This window comes from Carica papaya, chromosome 3, assembly GCF_054855325.1.
Source record: "Carica papaya isolate Zhongbai chromosome 3, ASM5485532v1, whole genome shotgun sequence".
In the NCBI taxonomy this organism is placed as follows: Eukaryota; Viridiplantae; Streptophyta; class Magnoliopsida; order Brassicales; family Caricaceae; genus Carica; species Carica papaya.
Window position 1 is genome coordinate 14,782,941 of NC_142311.1, and position 21,394 is coordinate 14,804,334.

The window sequence follows — 21,394 nt, forward strand, 5'->3', positions numbered from 1 at the left end:
AGGATCATTTGTTCCACCTCATGTAGATTATCTTATTTGGTTTCTACGTTGCTTTATTAGGTCAAAGTTTGAGATTCGTTGTTCTGGAATTTTTGTTCAACAAAATTTTATATGTAATTTTATAAATTAAAAATAAGAGATCACAAGAAAAGTATTGATGCATTCTCTCGGGATAATTGATCCTCCAATTCCGAGGTTTAATTTCATTTTTTCTTTTTAGCAGCAACATCACTTAGTCTATAACCTATTTCACTCCCTTATATAAGTTATCTCGTTCTATAATATTTGTGATGTCTTCCTTCACTCTATTTATTATATTCTTCACTCTCTATCCACTCTACTCATATTCTAATGGTCTTTTATTTTTTTTTCTAGTCCATGATTTGTATATCTTCCTTTGGTTCTTAGTTTGTAGATATGTTTGTCTTTGTAATTTGTGTATGCGTCTGTTGTCACGTTTTGTAATATTATTCTGTATCTTCCTAGCCTTTTAATTAGATATCATGTTATCATATAAAAAATAAATCTTATTATCCACCGTACAAGTCAATTAGTTTGTTCAAAATGATAATTAAATATAAATAAAAGTGCAGAAAAAACAAATGGGATAGTGTGTTAATAGAAAAGATCATTTCCTCAGCTATTATCTCCCTTACTATTGTGAGCTAGATAGTTCAAACTACCTAAAAACATAATTCAATTGAAGAAATTCGATCTCTCAACCCTAATTTGTTTTTTTTTTTTTACTTTTTCTATCAGGTCTTTAAAGATAATATTCATAATAAAGAAATCTAGTCAATTTAGAAAAATCTCTTAATCTTAAACTTTGTTCTATTCAGAAAATGCTTGATACCTTGGACTTTCATATTAATTTGCTATGAGTAAGAATAAAGTATTTTTTTATGATGAATACCTACAATGCCACATTAGTTAAACAACTATTGAGTTCACACTATGAAAATGGTCAATAAAAGTCTTTGTAATCTTTCCCTACTCATTTCACCAACTTCTTCTCCCCTTTTTAACCTATGGAATTGTATCCCTTTTCCTTTTCTTTAAAGCCTATGCATGAAAATTTTAATATTTTTATCCCTATATCATAACCAATCTATTAATGTATCCCTCCACTAAAACTAACTCACTTATACCTGTTAAAGCATACAACATTTATTCTTTTTTGAACGATTCTTCTAATTTAGCCTATGTTCCCCCAAGTCTGTCTTTAAGCTCACATTGCAACTACAACTTAGGCTAACATAAATTAAATTATACTTTTTCAAAATTTTGATTTTAAGTGTGATGTAAGAATTATTCCATTTAGATAATTTTAATACGTTTGTTATTACATGATTGATTTTATTAATTTTATTAATAAATGAATCATTTGTATATTTGAAATAATTAAAATTTTAAACAAAAATATATGGAAATAAAAAAATATAATTGAACATAATCTTTTCTAAACTAGATTGGATCGATCTAAAGCTGTCAAATTTATATACGATCTAGTCATCAATTCGAATTTGACTTGAAAATCATGTTAAGATATGGTTCCATCATCGTTTGAACTGATGTACACTTTTATATATGATTCTTTAGGCTCATTTTCTAGTATAAATATTAAACACAATTCTTTATGTATCCAAACTGTGTGGGTAGTATTGGTAATAAGCCAACAAGAAGACAAATAACAAAGATTTATCTTGGAATATTACTAACCTTTTTAACTCAAGTAGTTGTTGTACAGTAACATCTTTCTATCACACTATATCTCAAATAAAAATGTCGTATAAATATTATGTCAAGTCTCATGTCATTTATTATAAATGTTATATAACTCAGTAGCTTAATCTCATTAATCCAATTAGAAATCATTTTTTCAATTCATTAATTAATAGTATTAGAGCATAGTGAAAAGTTCATGAAATTGACAATTATCACACCTCATATCTAAATATCAATCTCCACAATTATTATAAAGGATCTCTAAGTTTGATAAATAAGTAATTCTTCATGCTAAAAATTAATATAGGTCAATTAAGTGAACTTGTTATGATGCAAGGTGGAGAGTGTTTACTCTTCGGATTGAAAACACATCAATTATGAACTTACTATATTCAACATACAAAACTTAATTACTTAAATTAAAATCGTTCCTGCTGAAATCACAATCAACTTATTGAAGGCTTATCTAGAAATTGGAAAAAAAATTTTAAAAAATAGAGAAGGATACCATGACTTACTCGATAAGTAAATCCCCAATTTTTCGCGCGAGGAAGTAGTTGAAACTTCTAACTTGAAGATGCTTTAAGAACTTGAAAAATTAATAAAGCTAATTTAAGCAAAAATTTTCTTTATTAATCATTGAACTGTGTGTATTACATCATAAGGTGAGATTTTTATATAAGCTTTTACTGAATTAATTCTAGTAGAATACAAAAACTTTAAAAATAATAAAATAAAATTCTGTCTTAATCTTTATCCTAAAAATATTAATTAAATACTCATAAGGGATAAATTAATATTAAAATAAGAATAAATAAAATACTAAAATAATTAAGACAATTTTCACATGTGATTTGGGATAAAATCACATGAAAAAATTAAAGAAAACGATAGAATTTCCGGCCAAGGTTGCTGCAAGTTCAAGATAGGCGTGTGACATGTGTGGTTGGCATGTCCGCATGCATGTCAGGTGCCGTGTGTTCGTGCAGCGTGGGCATGCACGGCCCGCCCATGTACACGACAATTCTTGCGCATGCTGCATGTGCTCTTGCCTCCTGCACTCGCCTGAAGCGTGTCTGCATACGCGTGGGGTCCCTCGTACGTGTGTGCCTTGTTTGGGCGTATGGTATGCTCTTGCATGCATTTGATGGGGTGTCCGCGAGCGCAGGCCTCCTGCATGTGCAACTGGGCACCCACACATATGCGCGATCTAACGTGCAGGGAAAGGGCTTTTCGCACGTCCTGCCTACTTCTTGCTCGCGTCCAAAAACCCCTTAGACACAGGTTCTTCCTAAAATCTCGTGGGTGCAAGTAGCTTTCAAAATTCTCTAGCTTGCCCACATATGTGTACCTGACGAGTACCCAGACCCATACGAAGTCCTAAACTTCTCTTAGAGGCAGAGACCATGAGGCCCAGTAGCTTCCTTATTTCGGGTACCCTTCGGACCTTTCTCTTCAACTAGTGCCCAAGTTTTGTTGTCGACTCCTAGGCCTTGGGGAAATCTTTCAGGAAGGTTTTCCATGCTACCACATAATCGATTTTTATCTTTGGAGAAGCAGGGCTATTTTTTTATTCTGGTACAGATCTTGTTATCTAATAAACACGCACACATATTTACGTCTATATCAATTAAACAAATAGTTAACAAATAAATCACAAAAATTTGGATGAGTATAATGTATATCAATCTAAATTAAATTGATAAATATCTCAAGTCGTGATTTTATTATTGAAACCCTCCTTAGAACTAAGAAATTTTGTTTAGTGTTCTTGTAATCTTTATAATAGCCAAGATTTATTTTTGATTGGTGTCGAATCTACAAAAAATAAAATCATAATTAACTAATAAAATAATATTATAGTAGTAGTAAGAATGATTGAATCCACAAGGAATTGGAAATCAATTTTCTTCCTTGACCAATGAATAAAAAGCAAATAAGGGCGGCTTTATAGAATCTAATATGTAAAAATATAAAATAAACAATAGGCAGAATAATATTAAATAAATTATTGGCTGCAAATTAGAAATTAAAACAATTATAAGAATGATTCTTGGTCGATGAAATAGCTAGCTCTAGTAATGTAATTGATCATAGATGTAAGGATTCGTTTTATTTAAATTTTAATAAACCACTTATAATTGTTGGAAACGTTTTGATAAACAATTATTTTTTATTTATAAACCAACCAAAAAATGTTCATTAGTTAGTTCTTTGCTGCCAAACAATCTTGAAAATGTTCACAGCATTTAACTTATCAACAGTCTTGAGAAATAGAAGAACTTGATTAAAGTTGTCGGATTCGTCCGCGTGAACCGGTCAACTAGATTACTTGGCTCCTTAATACAACAGTTATCGGTACTAGGTGCCGGAACTATTCAAACAATTAAGGAATTGAGGGTTCGACTCATTGTTTGTTGTCTCTCCAACATTCAAGGTCATAGTTAAACAAGTTCAAGACCGCACATATGTATAGATGCAGAAAAATAAATAAATATCAAAATTTAAATAAAACATAAATTAATCCAATTCGATCTCACAAATACATTATTAGAATTCACTAAATCTCAACTAGAAAAAAAAAATAAATCAGCCACTCATTGTAGACTTTTTAACACAAATAAGTTTTTGGAAAGTAAAGAAAAGAAAAAAGATGAAAAATAAAATTTACATAAGCAACAAAAGCTGTTGCGTGCGGCGTCGTGAAGAAGAGGGATGAATGATTTGCTTGGCAGCTGCGATTTATATAGCAAAAAGGGGCTAGGGTTTTTTCTTTTGTTGATTAGGATGATTTTCCTTGATTTTTTGCTTATCTCAAGCTTTCTAAAATATTTGTTCCTTGATTTTCGGTCATAGATTTTGGCTTGAATAATATCTTTTTTCATATTTGAAAAGTGCACATGTTGTACGCGACTTTTAGCCTTATCCAAGGTTATGTTGTATGTCTGTAGGACCAAGCCTTGCCCAAGGCTTATTTATGGGCTGATGACTATTTTTACGAACTCTTTTTCTTTTCATGTTGTATTTCCTTGTTTCATCATTATCTCTCATCCTGCAATAAAATATAAAAAATAGATCAGATTAGATAACATACTATCAAGTTTAACAACTCAAAAGTGAGTGATAATGACATTATTTTTAGACATTACCAAACTCTCCACACTTATCTTGTGTTTGCCTTCAAGTACTACACAATACACTCCATCAATCCCCATCTCTTCACCTTCAACTCACTTACTCCCAATTATTTCGTCACAACCTGTATATTACACATCAACCCTCAAGTTGCAAGAATAACCATTAACTAATAATTTGTAGGCTTGAGTTTCATTGAACCGCACAAATGAATAACTATTTTGACAACATCCAACATGACATGAGAAAGTTTTGTAAATTTAGCACGTAAAAATTTTATTAAAGAGAATAGCCAATACCTAGTAGAACAATCACTAAACTTGTCCAGATATAAGGATTCATGCAATTAGTTCATGCCAAAAATAGAAAAACTTGAGCACTTTTACTTGCTTGAAATATTATTAACTTTTTAATGCGAGAGCAAATGTTTATAATAAATGTACTCGGTTACTTAGTTGGTCATAGTTTTAAGTAACTACTTATGCTACTCGTAGTTATTTGACTAGAGGAGTAGATTATTATTCGTGCTCTTTTTTTTTTTTTTTTTTGAGTGTGTTTTACACTCCATCCCTCAGCCATCTGCTTGGTTTCTGCTTCAATTTCAATGGCTACGCTGCTGTGTGTAAAAATCGTATCCTGCTGACACATTCTTCCCTTTATCTGAGTCTGTTTCCTTAAGCTTTTTGCAGTTATCTTGATTTCCAGTTCGTAAAAAAGAGATTCTTTATGATTATATATAGTCATAAAAAGAAAAAAAAATTAATTAATCTCAACTCCCCGGCAACGACACCAAAATTTGATGGGTGATGATTCTACCAAAAATAAAAAGTCTGTTAACTAATAAAATAATATTGAAGTAGTGATAAAAAGAGTCAAATCCACTGGAAATTCAAAACTAATATTCTTCCTTGACCAACGAATAAAAAGCAAACAATGAGAGTTTTATGGAATCTAATATGCAAATATAAAATTAACAGTGAGCAGAATAATATTAAATAAACTCTTAGTTATAAATTAAAAACTAAAACAATTATAACAAAAAATTTATAGTTGATAAAGTAGCTAGCTTTAGTAACATAATTGATCATAGATATAAGGATTTATTTTATTTAAATTTTAACAAACTAGTTATAGTTGTCGACAATATTCCGCTAACAAATTCTTCTTTATTTCTAAACCAACCAAAAAACATTTATTAATTGGTTATTCACTGCCAAATAGCCCTGAGAACATTTACAAGATTTAACTTGTCAATGATCTTGAGCCCTAGAAGAACCTAATTCAAGTTGTCATATTCATCCGTATGAACCGATCAACTAGATTACTTACCTCCTCAGTGCGATACTAATTGCTACTAGGTGACGAAATCACTCAAATAATTACGAATTTGAGAGTTCGACTAGTTGTTTACTGTCTCTCCAACATTCAATGAGCCTTGTTCAAACGAGTTCAAAACCACAATTATGTGTAGGTATAGAAAAATAAATAAATATCAAAATTTAAATAAAATATAGATTAAACCAATTCGATCTCACAAATATATCAGTGGAATTTATCAAATCTCAAATAGAAAAAATAAATAAATCAGGCACCCATAGTAAACTTTTTAACACAAATTAGTTCTTAAAGAGCAAAAGAAAAAAGAAAGATGAAGAAGAAAAATTACAGAAGCAGCAGAAACTACTGTGTGCAATGTCGGGAAGAAGCAAAAATGAAGGATTTGCTTGGCAGCCATGATTTATATAGCAAAAGGGGACTAGGGTTTTTTCTTATTAGAATTATTTTTCTTAATTTTTGGCTTATTCTAAGCTTTTTAGAATAATTTTTTCCTTAATTTTTAGCTCCAAATCTTGAATAGAATGATATTTTTTCCATATTTAAAAAGTGCACAATTTAATTTAAATCTACTGCTGTGCATGACTCTTAACATTGCCCAAAGCTAAGTTGTCTGTCTACTGGATCAAGCCTTGCTCAAGGCTTATTTCTGAACTGATGACTCTTTTCACAAACATTTTCCCTTTTCGTGTTTTTTTTTTCTTGTTTTATCTTTATCTCTTGTCCAGCAACAAAATATAAAAAATAGCTCATATTAGATAACATAACATCAAGTTTAATAACTCAAAAGTGAGTGATAATAATATCATTTTTAGGCACTATCAGTTCTTAAGCATCCTTTGACTTTTGGTCATACAAAGTTAAGAACATTGAGCAACTCATGATAAAAAAAAAAATATATTTGTTGATATTTAAAGTTTAACAACTATAAAATGGCTATTACTTGATATTACCCCATTACATCCCTATGTAGTTAATCTAAGACCATATTACTAACATAATGATTATCTTTTGCCAACTTTGAACATATAATAAGTTTTTAATTATGTCAAAAACATGAAAAAGATTATTTGAACAAAGGTTTATGATTAAGATGAATGATAGTGCTATCAATATGAAAAATGTGATTCACCAAAACCAGAATTTGGAAAAATGTGGAGTTTAAATATTCATGGATATTTTTGAGAAATTTGTAAGGTTGGGCCAGATTTGAAAATTAAAGAAATAGAGAGGATGGAATTGGGAATTTCAGTAAAAAAAATGAAGATTTTTGAAAGACAGAAGATGGGGTGTTGGGGAGAGAGAAAAAAAGAGTTTGAGAAGAGATGAAGTAGGGAAGAGAGAAGAAGAGAGTTTGAGAGTGAGGAAGGAGTGTTCAGAGAGAGAAAAAGAGAGAGAATACATGGATGAGAAAGAGAGAATATTTTAGAGAGAGATTGATTTTAGAGAGAGAAACAAAGAAGCTGTTAGAAAGAGAAATAAAGGGAAAATGAGAAAGATAGCAGAGAAGAAAAAAGGAAGAAAGTAATAGATCAAGAAAGATAGATATTATTTGAGATTCATGTCAAAAAATTACATGCTTTCTTTAGCTTTACAATCATGTATTTATATTCACCAAATGGTACATAAAATTCCTTTGATATTTTAACTGTAACTGGCGTCAGATAGAGGAAGAAGATGAAAACTTGGGTTGGTTAGAGATGAAAAGTCAGATTGGTTCACTGCGAGGAGCCGTTTGGTGAAACTCTATCTCTCTTTTTTTTTTTTTTTCTTTTTCTTTTCACTGCAGCCAATTCCTAATAATTACCTCCCCTTAAGAGCTAACCTTGCCCTCAAGGTTCAAATACAACCTTAAAACATTTGGTGTCAAATGATATTATTAATACCTATATTTATGATACTACGGAAGGACTCTTTTGCATTATTCTTCTGCTTGTCATATGGAGATTGATCATTTTCACTTTTTCCTTCTTCATCACATGTCTCCATTGCCATTATTACCTTTTCATTACACTAATATCGTGGAGAATATTTTTTCTCACATCTGTAGCAAAGATTATTCCTCCTCAATTCCGTATGATTTAGACTTCTCAAGAGTGTTGTTTCTTAAAAATTTTGAATTTTAGAGAAATTTTCGGTGATGGAAACACTAACTTTAAAAGAAGTTATGGAGTGCTTCGGCTTATTGTGTTGGTTAATGGCATCTATTACTTTTTCTTACCATAGAGCCAATTCAAATGCTTGAGTCAAGGTGCGTGGCCTGTGCATCTTTACCATTGGTCGAAGTTCATCATTCAGATCACTTGTAAAACTAGACATAAAATATTTTTCAAAAAGTCTAGGGTTCTCTGTTACTAATAAAGACATCATTTCTTCAAATTTTTCTTGATATTGGAAGATATTATTTTCCTAAATTAATTTGTTGAATTCCTCCATAACATCAACTCCGGCTAATCCTCCAAACTTTCTATACAATTCTATCTCGAATACTTCTCATTCAAACACATTTGGGTCATTTTCTGTCCCATGAAACTATCTTTCTGCTTTGTCTCCAAGATACAATGAGACTGTTTCCACTTTACTTTTTTCTGAGATGTTGAATACATGGAAATACTTGTTGCATTGTCTTATCCATGTTTTAAGATTTTGCTCATCAAAAATAGGAATTTTAATCTTTGAGACAAGGTTACTGGTTTAGTTACCCATCTGATTTGAACTACCAACTCCAATTTCCTTAGTTCTTGGATTCGGTAATATTTTTCTATCAATATTTAAATTAGAGGACTTACTTGAGTGATTGTTTCACCAATCTGCATGTTGTTTTAGAAGATTTGGTGAGTTTTTAAAATTATTGGCCGAATATAGTCAGTCGTTGGTCCATTATGGCTCGAGTTTGCTATTGTGATTCATATATTTTAAATCTAAACTCCAAAAAATTTCACATATAATTTCCTCCAAAATTTATATCTTCTGCAGTTCAGACGTCGTAGCTTTGTCCTTATTTTTTATTGTGGTTATGAAGCTTACAAGAGTTTCATTAAAATCGAACTGCTCTGATACTAAGTTGTCAAGACTTTTCTCGGACATGTGATTCACCAAAATTAAAATTTGGAATTAAATATTTTCACATATATTTTCCTCCAAATTTTGTATCTTCTGCAATTCAGACGTCATAGATTCACCAAAATCAAAATTTGAAAAAAATATGGAGTTTAAAATTTTCACATATATTTTTCTCTAAATTTTGTATCTTATGTGGTTCAGACGTCGTAGTTTTGCTCTTATTTTTTTATTGTGGTTATAAAGCTTGCAAGAGTTTCGTCAGAATCGAGCTGCTCTGCTACGAAGTTGGCAAGACTTGCTTTGGACATGTGATTCACCAGAATCAGAATTTGAAAAAAATATGATCGCATAACCCACAAGTTCCAAGATTAGAATATGACTATAATACTGCAAAGAAGTAATATTTAAAAAATTTTGGTTATGTTTCTCATTTTAACTACTTAAAGTTTGTATAGATTTGTGTCAATATTCAACTAAAATACAAAACTATTTAGATTAGATTTTATATACGAGTATCACCAAGATAACACTATCTTGATTATAAGCCTAAGATATGTTAATGAGGACTTTAAACGAGAGAAGTCTTAATGCGTTGATGAGAGAAGATAGGCGTGAACTCTTTATATTGATGTCGATTCCATTTTGGATGTACAACTTGTTCATAAAACTTTGTCTAGCAAACTTAAAGTCTTGTGTTCATAGTAAAATTCTTATTTGTATATATGCATTTTGATAAAAAAAAAAAAAAAAATAGTAAACAAAATTTGTGCAAGAAATTGCATTATTTAATGCTTCAATTCTTGAGATCCTTTAAGAAAAACCACTTCAATCATCTTCATGAAATACATCACTAATTATGGCATGTTGTTCACACTCTCATCTACAATTTTAAGGGGGTACTTAATAGTTCTTGACAAGAGCGGGACCGAATTAGGAAATATATTTGAACAGAAACCATATTAATCATATTTCAATTTAGATCAGGTTGGGTTACGATGATCTGCTCTAGTTCAATACAAACTAAATTAGATAAATTATCATGTTTAATTAAAAATAACCTTTAAGACCAATAAAAATCCAAACAACATAAATTGATAAGTTTTAATAATTCATCAAATTAATAAAATAAAAGATAATTTATTAAATATCAATAATTAAGATTTCATTTTTTCAATTTGGGGATTAAATGGGACCGAACTGGACCAAAATTTTAATCCTTTACCTATGGACCAAAAATTGAATAGAATATAGTTTTAGTCAATTTTCCACACTATAATTTGGTCAATCCATATTTGGTCCAGTTGAATTCGAATTTTCAGTCCTAGTTATAATTTAATCACTCTTATACAGTAAGTTTACTCATGCATGAGGAAGATGTTTTAACAGGTTTAACACAATAGTTATAATGTATTGCTATAAAAATTAATTCACATTTACTCGAAATTTATGTTTAAAATATAAAAAAAAAATTATTTTTACTAAAATTTTTATTTATTTTAAGTGAAAAAAGTTTTTTCATGTATTTTTTTAATAAAAACAATTTTTTTTTTTTTTTTTTTACTAAAAGTTATTTTAATTAACAGATATTTTAATAATAATTTTAAAATTCAGAACACAAGTTTACTTGCCTGAGATATCCATTAATCCGCTACTTTACTTTCTATTGTTGAATTATATTATTTTATTTAACCTTTGTTTTCTTTAGGTATATTTTAATCATTAAAGTAACTTTAATGTTCAAATATAAGCTATTTTTAATATTAAAATAAATTAATTTTCTTTTTGTGATTATACGGGGATAAAAGTAATATAATTACATATTATAAAAATGAAAATAAGAATAGTGTAATTTATTCGAATAAAGACAAATTAGAGGATGAATATGTAAATAAATCATATTGATAATCTGATTCTCTCAAAATCAAACCGTCTGAATCGGATTTCTTTCTCTGTATTTTAGCCTTTTCTTCTTCCTTCGTAATTCTTTTCTTTGACCATTCCCTCTCTCCCCCTCTCTCTCCACTTTCCTAGTCTTGAGAGTTGAGGCGTTCCTTTCTTCATCTGCTTCATATCCTTCACCTTTTTCATTCTTCGTTTCCCACAGAAGAAGTACCTTGCTTTCTCTTCTCTTTTATCTTCATTGACTATCGTTGTTCTTACTTATTCTTTTGATTTAGAATGGCGAGTTTCGAGTATTCCTCTGCTTGCGCTTTGCCCGAGAACCCGATCGATTCAGTTGGTTCTTCTTCTGGAGCTGTTGGCGATGAATCCGATGAGGATTGCAGTATCTGTCTCGAGCCTTTCACCCCTCAAGACCCTGCAACTGTATGATCTTCACTCCTACTGTCTCTTAAATTTGGCTTCTTATTTTGTCCTTTTGCCTGATTTTTTATGGTCTTGGTAATCTGACTAACTAGATGCATTTCTAGTCATAATCTTTTTTGTATTCGTGTTCTTTGTTTTTTAAACTGAAGAATATATGCTGTTAGATTAGTGTTTCTGCGAGCACCGTTCACTGACTTTTGCTGATTGAAATGCCTTTGATTGTTTCTCTCCTGTTTCTGGTGGAAATAATATAGGTCACTGCCGAAATTGTTCATGTTTATTTTCTAATGTGGGAATTAATTAGGATTTGCTATGAGATGAGTTCTTATGATCTTCAGTAACTTTCACTACTGTTTTCTCGCTGGATGATTGCATTTATAGGCTTGTAAAAAACGAATGTCGATTTTCTCTTTACTCACGCTGTTTGTTTAGTCAAATTCAGGTTCAATACGTTGCCTTTTCTTCGTTGATAGCTTATAAAAATGGTCTATTTAGTTCTTACTTTAAGAGTTCAACTCTCTAATTGCTACCGATAAATTTGCTAAAAATAGCAAAACTAGCTTTCAGAGGTCAGTTCATAGCAAGCTGATTTGTAATTTATTTTTTTGTCAACGTGTGCACATTTTGGCTAACAAATTGGATTTCTGAGCATTTTTCTGGCGTATAAACTAGTATTAAGAATGATTTCCGATGATTACGATTACTTTCACTTTTCTGCTTGTGTGAAAAGATAGTTTAGATAGTTTTCTTCTTGCCTATGTCTTGGTTCAATTCTTATGATTTCTAATTATTTTACAGCCCCATATTTGGTTGGTCTAATTCTGTCCTGGGCATCAACTTTTTGGATTCTGTTGTTTCAGGTCACCAGTTGCAAGCATGAATACCATCTTCAATGCATTCTTGAATGGTATCTCATTCATAGCTTTTATGTATATTTAAATCCTTTGCCCTTTCAGCTGGAAATTCTGTTTTTTCTATATGTTAATTCTTTACCGTGATTGGATTTGTTTCTTGTTTAGGTGTGAAAGAAGCAAAGAGTGCCCAATATGTTGGCAGTTACTTTCACTGAAAGACCCTGCCAGGTATACAACCTTAATAAGATCTCTCTCTCTCTCTCTCTATCTCTATCTCTCTCTATCTCTCTCTGCCTCTCTCCCTCTTGACACCCTATTCACTAAGATTTTGATTGTTCTGAATCATGGTTGTGTTCCTCTCTTATATACCTGATAAAATTGGAATCATACAAGGAATCAGGATTATCAGTTGATCTAACAGAGTTGTGTGTAATGAGCATGCGTCTTGTCGTTCTTATTCTTAATTATAAATAATTATTTTGTAGCCAAGAACTGCTAGCTGCAATGGAGAATAAAAGAAAATCCAGGTTCAGGGAAATATCCATGTCTCTGCCTAGAACTGTTTATCATTACCATGATGATCTCAATGTTGAAGAGGTGATTTGGTTGGTTCAAACCTGGCTGTTTATCTTTAATTTTTTATTTGCTGAAACAGTTGTGCTAGCAATGCTGATCTTCTGTAAATAAGAGTCTCAATGATATTTTTTTCAGGATGGTTCTCTGTCCGATGACTCAGATTTTGATGAACGTATCATGCGACAACTTGCTGCTGCTGCAAGCAGAGCTCAATTTGTTCAGAGAAGGGGAAGGCAGAGATCTTCAGGACTTGGTTCTTCCGAAGTTCTAATGTCCTCTTCTCCTGCAAATATGCAGGAGTATGCATCTTCAACAGAGCAAAATCAAAACATAAGTTATGGCCTAACTGAGGAAAATTCACTAACTCCAGGCATACCATCGCAAGTCTCCTCTGATTACTTGTTTTCTATTACTTCTGCCAAACCCAGGTACTTGTACAGATATAGAAAATCCAAAGGCTTCAGTCTGCCAACTTTCATGGCAAGCCTATTCCAATTATATATATTTGTATTTGATTTTCTAATCGATTTATTTTGGTATTTGCAATTTCAGTATTTTTTATAAGAATAAAAGAATGATTCAGTATTTGAAACTTAATGCCTACAAATAATTTCAAAAAACTGGATGGAGCAAGCAAAACCATTCTAGTACTGGCATTTTCAACATGCACACACATACAGAAACAAACATATTGAGGAACCATTTTCAACATATTTTATAAGTCTTCATGACTTTAGAATTAAAGTTGATAGACATATTTTCATATCCTCTATCGTGGATTGGAGGTCAGTGATTATATTGCATAGATTATATATAGAGTTGGTAGCTTGTATGCACCTGTTTGCAGCATGTATTGTGTTTTCTTGATCTTTTTTTATCTTATTCTTGTTTGATTGTTTTTTAGGAGCCTCTTTAAGCAGCCAAAGCCTGATTCTCCACGAGGATCATACACATCTGTGATGCCCTCCTTCTCGGAGTCCATAAAATCAAGATGGTCTGCTGCTTCAGCAAGGTATGAGTTGTCATCTTTCCTTGAAACTTCTTAATACTTGTTTCAACTAGAACTTATGGCATGACTGGTGCTTGCCAACAGATACAAAGAATCTATATCAAGAAATACCCATGGTCTAAAGGAGAAGGTACTTGCATGTAATAAGGAGTTAAAAGAGCTGAGCAAAGGAGTGCAGCGTGAAATGGGTGCTGGAATTGCTGGTGTTGCTCGAATGATTGAGCGCCTGGATCTTTCAGCAAGACGACCAGGAGTCTCTGTAAATTCTTCAGGTTTTGCTGACGAGATACAATTTAAAGGAAAGAGTGTGGAAAAGAATGTTATTTCCCAAGACAGTCGAGGAGGTGCACCTGGTTTTAGTTCTGAATCGCGTCCATTCTCCAGCAATACCCCAGGCCAAGTTAGCATTTCTCATGGACAGGTTTAATTTCACTCTACTAAATAATTAAGTTTCCCAATGCCGCCAACATGGCAAAGAAACATGTATATGGCTTTAGTGTCCAAAATTTTTTAGAAACCATATTTCCATCTAGTGAGTTTAGGAAAAAAGATAAGTCTTTCTGAAAAACCCATGATAGGGGCATTTTAGCTTACATGAACGAGTTTGAAGCTTGACATCAAAGCTTTTATTATTTTCTGGAAGGAGATATAGATGCTGAGTTACCATTATTTGGTGTTTCTTTTCAGGATGATTGATATGACGGATGGTGTTGAGTCTGCTTAACTGCAATATGTGATTTACTTCTGGAACTGAGGGCACATAATGCAAGTGATGTTAAGTGAGAACCAACTTGCCTGTTGGTTTGCGTCCTGCATTTCCTGTTTGCAAAAATACTTGCAGAAAGTGGAAAACTTTAGTTGGATGATGAGTTTATTTCGGTATGAGTACAAACAAGGATGAACAAAGATGTCTTGAGGATTCATTTTTCTCTTTTCGTCTTCTTATTATTTAATCTAGTACAACTTAACTGAAGGTTAACTGCCCGCCATTATTAACTTGTATTTGGTCTAATTATTTGTTTCTATGCCATCTTCAGTTTCAAGGGTGTTATGCCTGTCTCACAGGGTAGGTATTTAGTGGGGATTTATTGGAGATTTTGGTGAATTCTACCATGTCTGATATGGCGAACCCTGTTCCAACTTGCAAGTAATTACTAAAATTGCATTCATCCTACAGAAATACAAAGGATTCGATAATGCTAGTGTAAGCCCTGAATTTTATATGATATTTTATACAGAAGATACATAAATAGGGGCATACGTGAGTTTATTCATGAGATCACCATGATTCATATTTAATTTCTTATATACATAAGAGTCCTATTACATTCATATTAATTCTTATCCATTCTCAGGCATAATCTCATATTCTCTGCCCAATCCACTCCATGGCCATGATTAGTAGACTCTGCCAGGTACTAACATATATTATAGTGAGGATCAAGCACTAACCACCATGCCACCTGCGGTGTGACGAGCAGAATCTATTAGAAAGTGTGGGAAAATTAGTATAGGAAAAATTAGGCGAATTATACTACTGAGAAATCTAAGTAAAACCAAACCGTTGGGATGGAGAACTTGGCCACTGATGTAGGAAGAGCAGTCAGGCGATGCCAAAAACACATAAGGTGCAATCTCCCAAGGCTGAGCTGCTCTACCCATGGGTGTTTCCGAGCCAAAACTTGAAATCATTTCCTCCAAGAGCAATGCTGGTTGCAGTGGAGTCCACACTGGTCCTGGAGACGCCACATTGATGCGAATTCCTTTAGATGCTTGATTGAGAGCAAGGGACCTGGTGAAAGCCACAATGACTCCCCTTGTGGCGCTGTAGTCCAATAACATCAGGCTGCCTGTGTAGGCATTAACTGATGTGGAGTTGATGATGCTACTCCCTTCTTTCATATGCTTCAAAGCATGCCTGCACCCATAAAAGAAATTCAGAATAGGAGATTAGAACAAAGTAATTATGCAGCATAACATAATTAACTATTTGAGTTTAGTTTTTTGCAACTGTTTTGAAGTTTAAATTCAACTCAAAAGCAGAATCAGGGTTTTACCTGCACATGAAGAAGCAAGAGAATATATTGGTTCTTAACGCTCTCTCGACTCTCAGTTCAGATATGTCTTCAACACTTTCTGCCATGTGCTGCTCTGCGGCATTGCTCACCAATATCAATTCGGCCATATTCTTGCACCGCTTGATCCACCATTCACCTGCAGTTCTCTTCGAATCCAACATCAGCGGTTATGGCGATTGGGTTTTTTGCATCGCTTGGTTTTGCTCCCATTATCATATTGAGTGTATCATCTTTGTCTTTCTCTCTTTTCCTTTACCTACGTGAAAGCCACAGTTGCACCTTCCTGAGCAAAGCAGTAGCATACAGCTCTTCCAATCCCTTAATCTCCGCCGGTTACTAGAGCTACTTTGCCCTGCAAATGAGGTCCCAGTTGTTGGTTTTGAATTTAGAAAACAAATAAATAGGTTTAATTTCAAGTAGTATCATAAATATATATGTACGTATACATGCATGCATGGATATGATCATCGTGAAAAATTTACACGGAGCTTGTTGGAGGGGTTGTAGTGAGGATTTACGGCTTGTGGAATGGGTCTCATAACATTTTCTTGCCCGGTTGACTGTGTTGTCTTTATCGTGGAAACTTTTCTTCAATATTTTCCATTGTTCTACGAGAAAAGAGAAGGTAAATTAAACAGAGTGAAGGGAGAACACGTGCAAATACAGAGAAGCATATCTCGTTAGGTTTGATGAGTGTTGGTGAAAGTGTCATGCGTCATGTCATGTTACGTGCCACGAACTTGAAAACAGAGCATATATAATACACGTGCAGTCATGCAAGGTGGTCCATATGGGCATAACTGTTTATTTTTGCCCAGAGTGTGAATTCCAGAAAATGATTCTCCAATATAATAGAGAGTAGAGATAATTGATGCTCTAAAATCCATTGGTTGCATACAGAACTGTTAAAGAATCCCATATGAACCAAAATATTATGATTTATACTGACTTATGTGACTGCTGAGTAGCTCTTATTAGCAATATATAATTTTGTTGAAGAATTTCACTCATTGAGCAAATTCAAAACTTCACTTCTCCATATAGTTCAAGTTAATTGGAAAGTTGATGAAACCAACTTATTTTACAAGATAGTATTAGGAAAAAGAGGTAACCAAGGGAGAAATTCTCCCATTCAACTAGTCCTTGGAAGGAAAATGAAACTTCAGCTGTTAGCACCATTTATATCTGTCCTAAGATGACCTCTGCCCCAGATACCTTGAAGTCAGATGGAACGTCCTCCACGTTAACAACCTTAACCTTCCCATCCTCTACATATGCTGACCATCTGCACAAAAACATAACACCATCGTGTATCAGAAAATAAAGGATAACCATTTTGGTTTTAGCCAGGTTTTATTCAGCTATCAAACTGGGATTTCTGTTACAACTCCAAATCTTGTTTGTTTCTAGAGTAAAGTATAAACAAATGCTCAAACCCATTTCCTAAGTATGGATCAATTTAATACCTGTGAGAGCGTGGGCCGAGCAATGCAGCAGAAAGATCCTTGTCTAACTCTAAGCTCTTGTGGAACCTTCCATCGAAGTCTCCATAAAATTCAATCTAAAGAACCAGAACAGACAAGTAATGGCCAGTCACAAACTTGATAATCACTGTGAAAGTAAACATCCTCTCAAAAAAATAATATTTAGTCATATGAAAAGTTGTTCCTTATCCCCTGATACTGGTTCCAGAAATAGATTAGAAATGTCGATACCTGTTCCAATGTCAGAATTAACAAGCAATAGTCTACTCCCCCACAAAAATAACCCAGAAACTAAAGCTTTGTTTCGTATTGGAAACCTTTCTTAGTTTACACTTCTCAAATTCACATATCTTTCAATTATAACACTATACAAGTTAAATAATAATAACTCAGGAAATATTATGTTGTAATTATGCATGTAAAGACTAATACAAGATAAAAATTAAGAATTAGGTGAGGACTGAATAGAAAATGATGGAACATGCTCATGCTTACTAAGCTAACCTTAATTGTTAGGATTATACCGTATTTTCATGGAAGTGTCCTCAAGCCTTACTGTAGAATTTAGGGTTAATTTCCATTCCTACTTTAAAAGGTAAAAACTAGAGAGCATGACTTGAAAATCTATTCCAAAGAATCAAGATGAGATAAGGTCAAACCATGAAAAGTTACAATGCTTTTCTGCCTATCAAATGTGATTGAATTCTGAAGATAGGAATTAAATAGACATAACAAAACAAAACGAATTCTAAATGTTATTCTGCTCTCTCTATACAGCTGAATGATCGAATTTCAGAGACATGATTAATTCAAAATCCAATTATTATTCTAGCTTTAGTGGTTTTTTCTAACAAGAAACTTTAGTTCTTCAAAGAAGCCAAAATGCCTTTATGAACCGAGATAATGGTGAAAAAGAAAAAAGAAAGAAGGCAAAACATTCAGATTAAGATTGATTCTTGTATACACTAAAAGCCAAGAACCATAAACATACAAACCTGTTTGGATTACGCCTCAAACATGCGATAAGGAGAAAGCTAAAAATGAGCTTAATATGGTTCTTCTCCAGCCTAAAAGCAAAGAACCATAAACCTAGAAACCTGTTCGCAGCACTCCTCAAACATACAATAGAATAACCAAAAAGCTAGGAATGAGCTAAAGTTGGTTCTTGTCTAGCCTAAAAGACAAGAACCATAAACCTAGAGAACTATTTGGCTTACTCCTCAATCATGCAACAAAATAACCAAAAAGCTAAAAATTGGTTACTTTTGATTCTTGTCTAGCCTACAAGCCAATAAATATAAACCAAGAGGGCACTACTCTGAAATAGCCAAAAGCTAGAAATGGATTCTATAACTTCAAATTACTTGACAAGAGAAGCTTGAGAATAAAGAAGGAAAAAATATAACAAAGAAGAGCCCATTACAGATTAAAGCTTGTTTGGCTTAAAGGAATAACTTACAGCATCTTTAGCTTGAAGCTTCTCTGCCCATCCATTCAGAACATATGGATCATTAACAGCCACACAAATCACAGAGTATATCCCTTTAGCCTTGAACTTATCAATGTTGTTCTTGTAACTAGGCACATGCTGCTGTGAACAAACCCCTGTATATGCACCCTACAGAAATAATTTCTTTTTTGTTTCTCCTTCAAACTTAAAATCATTAATCTGAAACAATTATTCAAAAAAATGACAAAAGAAACATAGAAATGAGCTTACAGGGAGTCCAAAGATGACAACTTTCTTGCCCTGACATATCAGTAAAACAAATTCAATAAAAAGATAATAGAAAAGAATATAAAATAAAACATAGTTTTTGTTTAAGAGATAAGAACCTGGAATATGTCTTTTAATGGTGTAGTAGAGAACTTAGAGGAGACACCCTCATCCCAGCTCCGGGCCTTCTGGAGAGAAACATCGGGTGCGGCCGAAACTATGTCAGTCCCCACTGCGAGCTTGGCGTAGCACCTTGATGATGCTCCGATTCGAATAACGTCCACCAGTGATCTCAGGGTAGATGAGTTTGATCGCTTAAGAATTGCGGTCGCCATGGTCGAAATCTCTGGTTAGGTGATGCTTAAAGAGGTAAATGGCAGAAATGGAGGACAGTAAAAAAGGCGGATATTATAGGCTTGGGTTTATGGGCCCAATGCAATTTGGGTGGGTCTTTTTACATGTATTCATTGTGAATAGAATAATTTAGTAGAGCACCTACATACCAATTCCTAGACTTGGAGAAACCCTTCTCACGAATCGATTTTGGATTTTGAAAAAGCCAGTATACTGGGTTTAATAAACAAAATAGGCATAGCAAATGCTTAATTTCATTTTGATAGGCTCTAATTAATTCTAATCTAATGACAGTTTTATCGTAAGTTAAAAATTACATGACCATTTTCTCATATCACCTTCTAAGTTACACCAATTCAATTTTGAAAATGCTTAGATTACAAACCCTATATTTTTACTAGTTACTCAAAAGGTACCTTAAATCTTAACTTTAAAAGCTCAAAAACCTAAAATTATTAGAACTTATCTTAAACATATACTCAAACAGACACTATTTAAATTACAAATAGAAATTAAAACAAATCTACGAATAATTTAATTATATTCAATAAAGTTCTAATGCAAAAAATCAATATCTAGAAGAGGAGTTATAGTCCAAGCTTCGAGACGTACTCCAATTTCAAGAGATATATAAATATCAACATCTAAAGGAATGACGAACTTGTTGAAATTTTTTAGGCGAAAAAAATTTAAATTTTTATTGACTTCATTCACTTCAAAATTAACAATTTTACGTGTCTTTATTGACTTACATCGAATTCAAATTTACTAAAAATAATATACTATAATTTAAAAGATAAATATTAATCAAATCTTTTAAAAATAAATTGTTAATAACAACATGATATTTAAAAATAAAAATATTATAAATCTAATTAAATATAAATTCTATTTGAATTTAAATTAGTAAATAAAATAAATTATAATTTTTATATTAATTTTCAATACTCTCCCTTAATGTAGAATTATGATTACTAAATTTATTTTGTGGGATTACTTCTCTTCAATATTTCTTATTAATATTCATATTTTGAAATACTTCTCTTCAATTATTAATACATTTCTTACCAACATCCGATTATTGATGTAATTCTTATCAATCTTCAATTATTTGATGCACTTTTCATCAAAATTTATTGGAGTACTTCTATGCAAATCTCATCATTTTCAACTACATCTTACCAATCCTATCATTTTCAACTACATCCTACAAATTAAAAGATTGTAGATATACTTATATTTTCATAAATCATAATTGATAATTTTTCCTGTAAAAATAGAAGGTGAAGCCAAATGAAAAGTGTTTGAAACCATATTTAATGTACCGAACTCACTTGTTTTCACTTTAGATATATTTTTTTTCAGACCCATGATAAAAAAAGTTCTAGTAACACTTGTTGAATTTTTTTAGGTAAAGAAAACTTAAATTTTCATTGACTTCACTCAGTCGTTGCGCGTGGCCTTCCCGCGTCAGTGTTTCTGCTACGCGGCGTGTCCTGGTTGGCCGGAGCTGCTGGCCGGGCTACTGACGTGGCTGCTAACGTGGCGCAATTTTTTTAAATTACGTTTTGACATTCGGTTTTCGATTTTCTTTTCAACAAAACCCCTATAATCTAAATTTTCACACTTTTTTTCTAAAATCATTTTCAATTAAATTCAAAAAATAATTTTACCCCTTTTATCATTATTATTATTTTTATCTCTATTTAATTAAATTAAATTAAGTTAAAACTATATAA

The 21,394-nt window shown here is 32.3% G+C and overlaps 3 protein-coding genes across 5 annotated transcripts; 1 reads left to right on the top strand and 2 right to left on the bottom strand.

Moving 5' to 3' along the window:
• The first annotated feature begins 11,177 nt into the window (after window positions 1-11,177).
• On the top strand, window positions 11,178-15,073 carry RHF1A (RING-H2 group F1A). The gene is made up of 9 exons (XM_022033716.2): window positions 11,178-11,367; window positions 11,436-11,583; window positions 12,444-12,490; window positions 12,603-12,665; window positions 12,923-13,034; window positions 13,149-13,441; window positions 13,918-14,025; window positions 14,107-14,443; window positions 14,710-15,073. The coding sequence occupies exons 2-9, from the start codon at window positions 11,437-11,439 to the stop codon at window positions 14,716-14,718; spliced, it is 1,116 nt and encodes a 371-aa protein (XP_021889408.2). The 5' UTR covers window positions 11,178-11,367; window position 11,436; the 3' UTR covers window positions 14,719-15,073.
• Window positions 15,074-15,211: 138 nt separating this feature from the next.
• On the bottom strand, window positions 15,212-16,915 carry LOC110808277 (NADPH-dependent aldehyde reductase 1, chloroplastic-like). 3 transcript variants are annotated; one of them, XM_088216119.1, is made up of 3 exons: window positions 16,619-16,915; window positions 16,080-16,452; window positions 15,212-15,940 (listed from the first exon to the last, which is right to left on the bottom strand). In XM_088216119.1, the coding sequence occupies exons 2-3, from the start codon at window positions 16,259-16,261 to the stop codon at window positions 15,463-15,465; spliced, it is 660 nt and encodes a 219-aa protein (XP_088072245.1). In that variant the 5' UTR covers window positions 16,262-16,452; window positions 16,619-16,915; the 3' UTR covers window positions 15,212-15,462. The 3 variants fall into 3 exon arrangements, with proteins under 3 accessions (XP_088072245.1, XP_088072243.1, XP_088072244.1); XM_088216117.1 differs by having other exon boundaries at window positions 16,583-16,915; XM_088216118.1 differs by having other exon boundaries at window positions 16,547-16,915.
• A 134-nt stretch (window positions 16,916-17,049) lies between these two features.
• PRXIIF (peroxiredoxin IIF) lies at window positions 17,050-19,699 on the bottom strand. Its single transcript, XM_022033717.2, has 5 exons — window positions 19,421-19,699; window positions 19,305-19,334; window positions 19,044-19,202; window positions 17,567-17,661; window positions 17,050-17,385 (listed from the first exon to the last, which is right to left on the bottom strand). Exons 1-5 carry the CDS (start codon window positions 19,634-19,636, stop codon window positions 17,280-17,282), a joined length of 606 nt encoding a protein of 201 aa, XP_021889409.2. The 5' UTR covers window positions 19,637-19,699; the 3' UTR covers window positions 17,050-17,279.
• Between the last annotated feature and the right edge of the window lie 1,695 nt (window positions 19,700-21,394).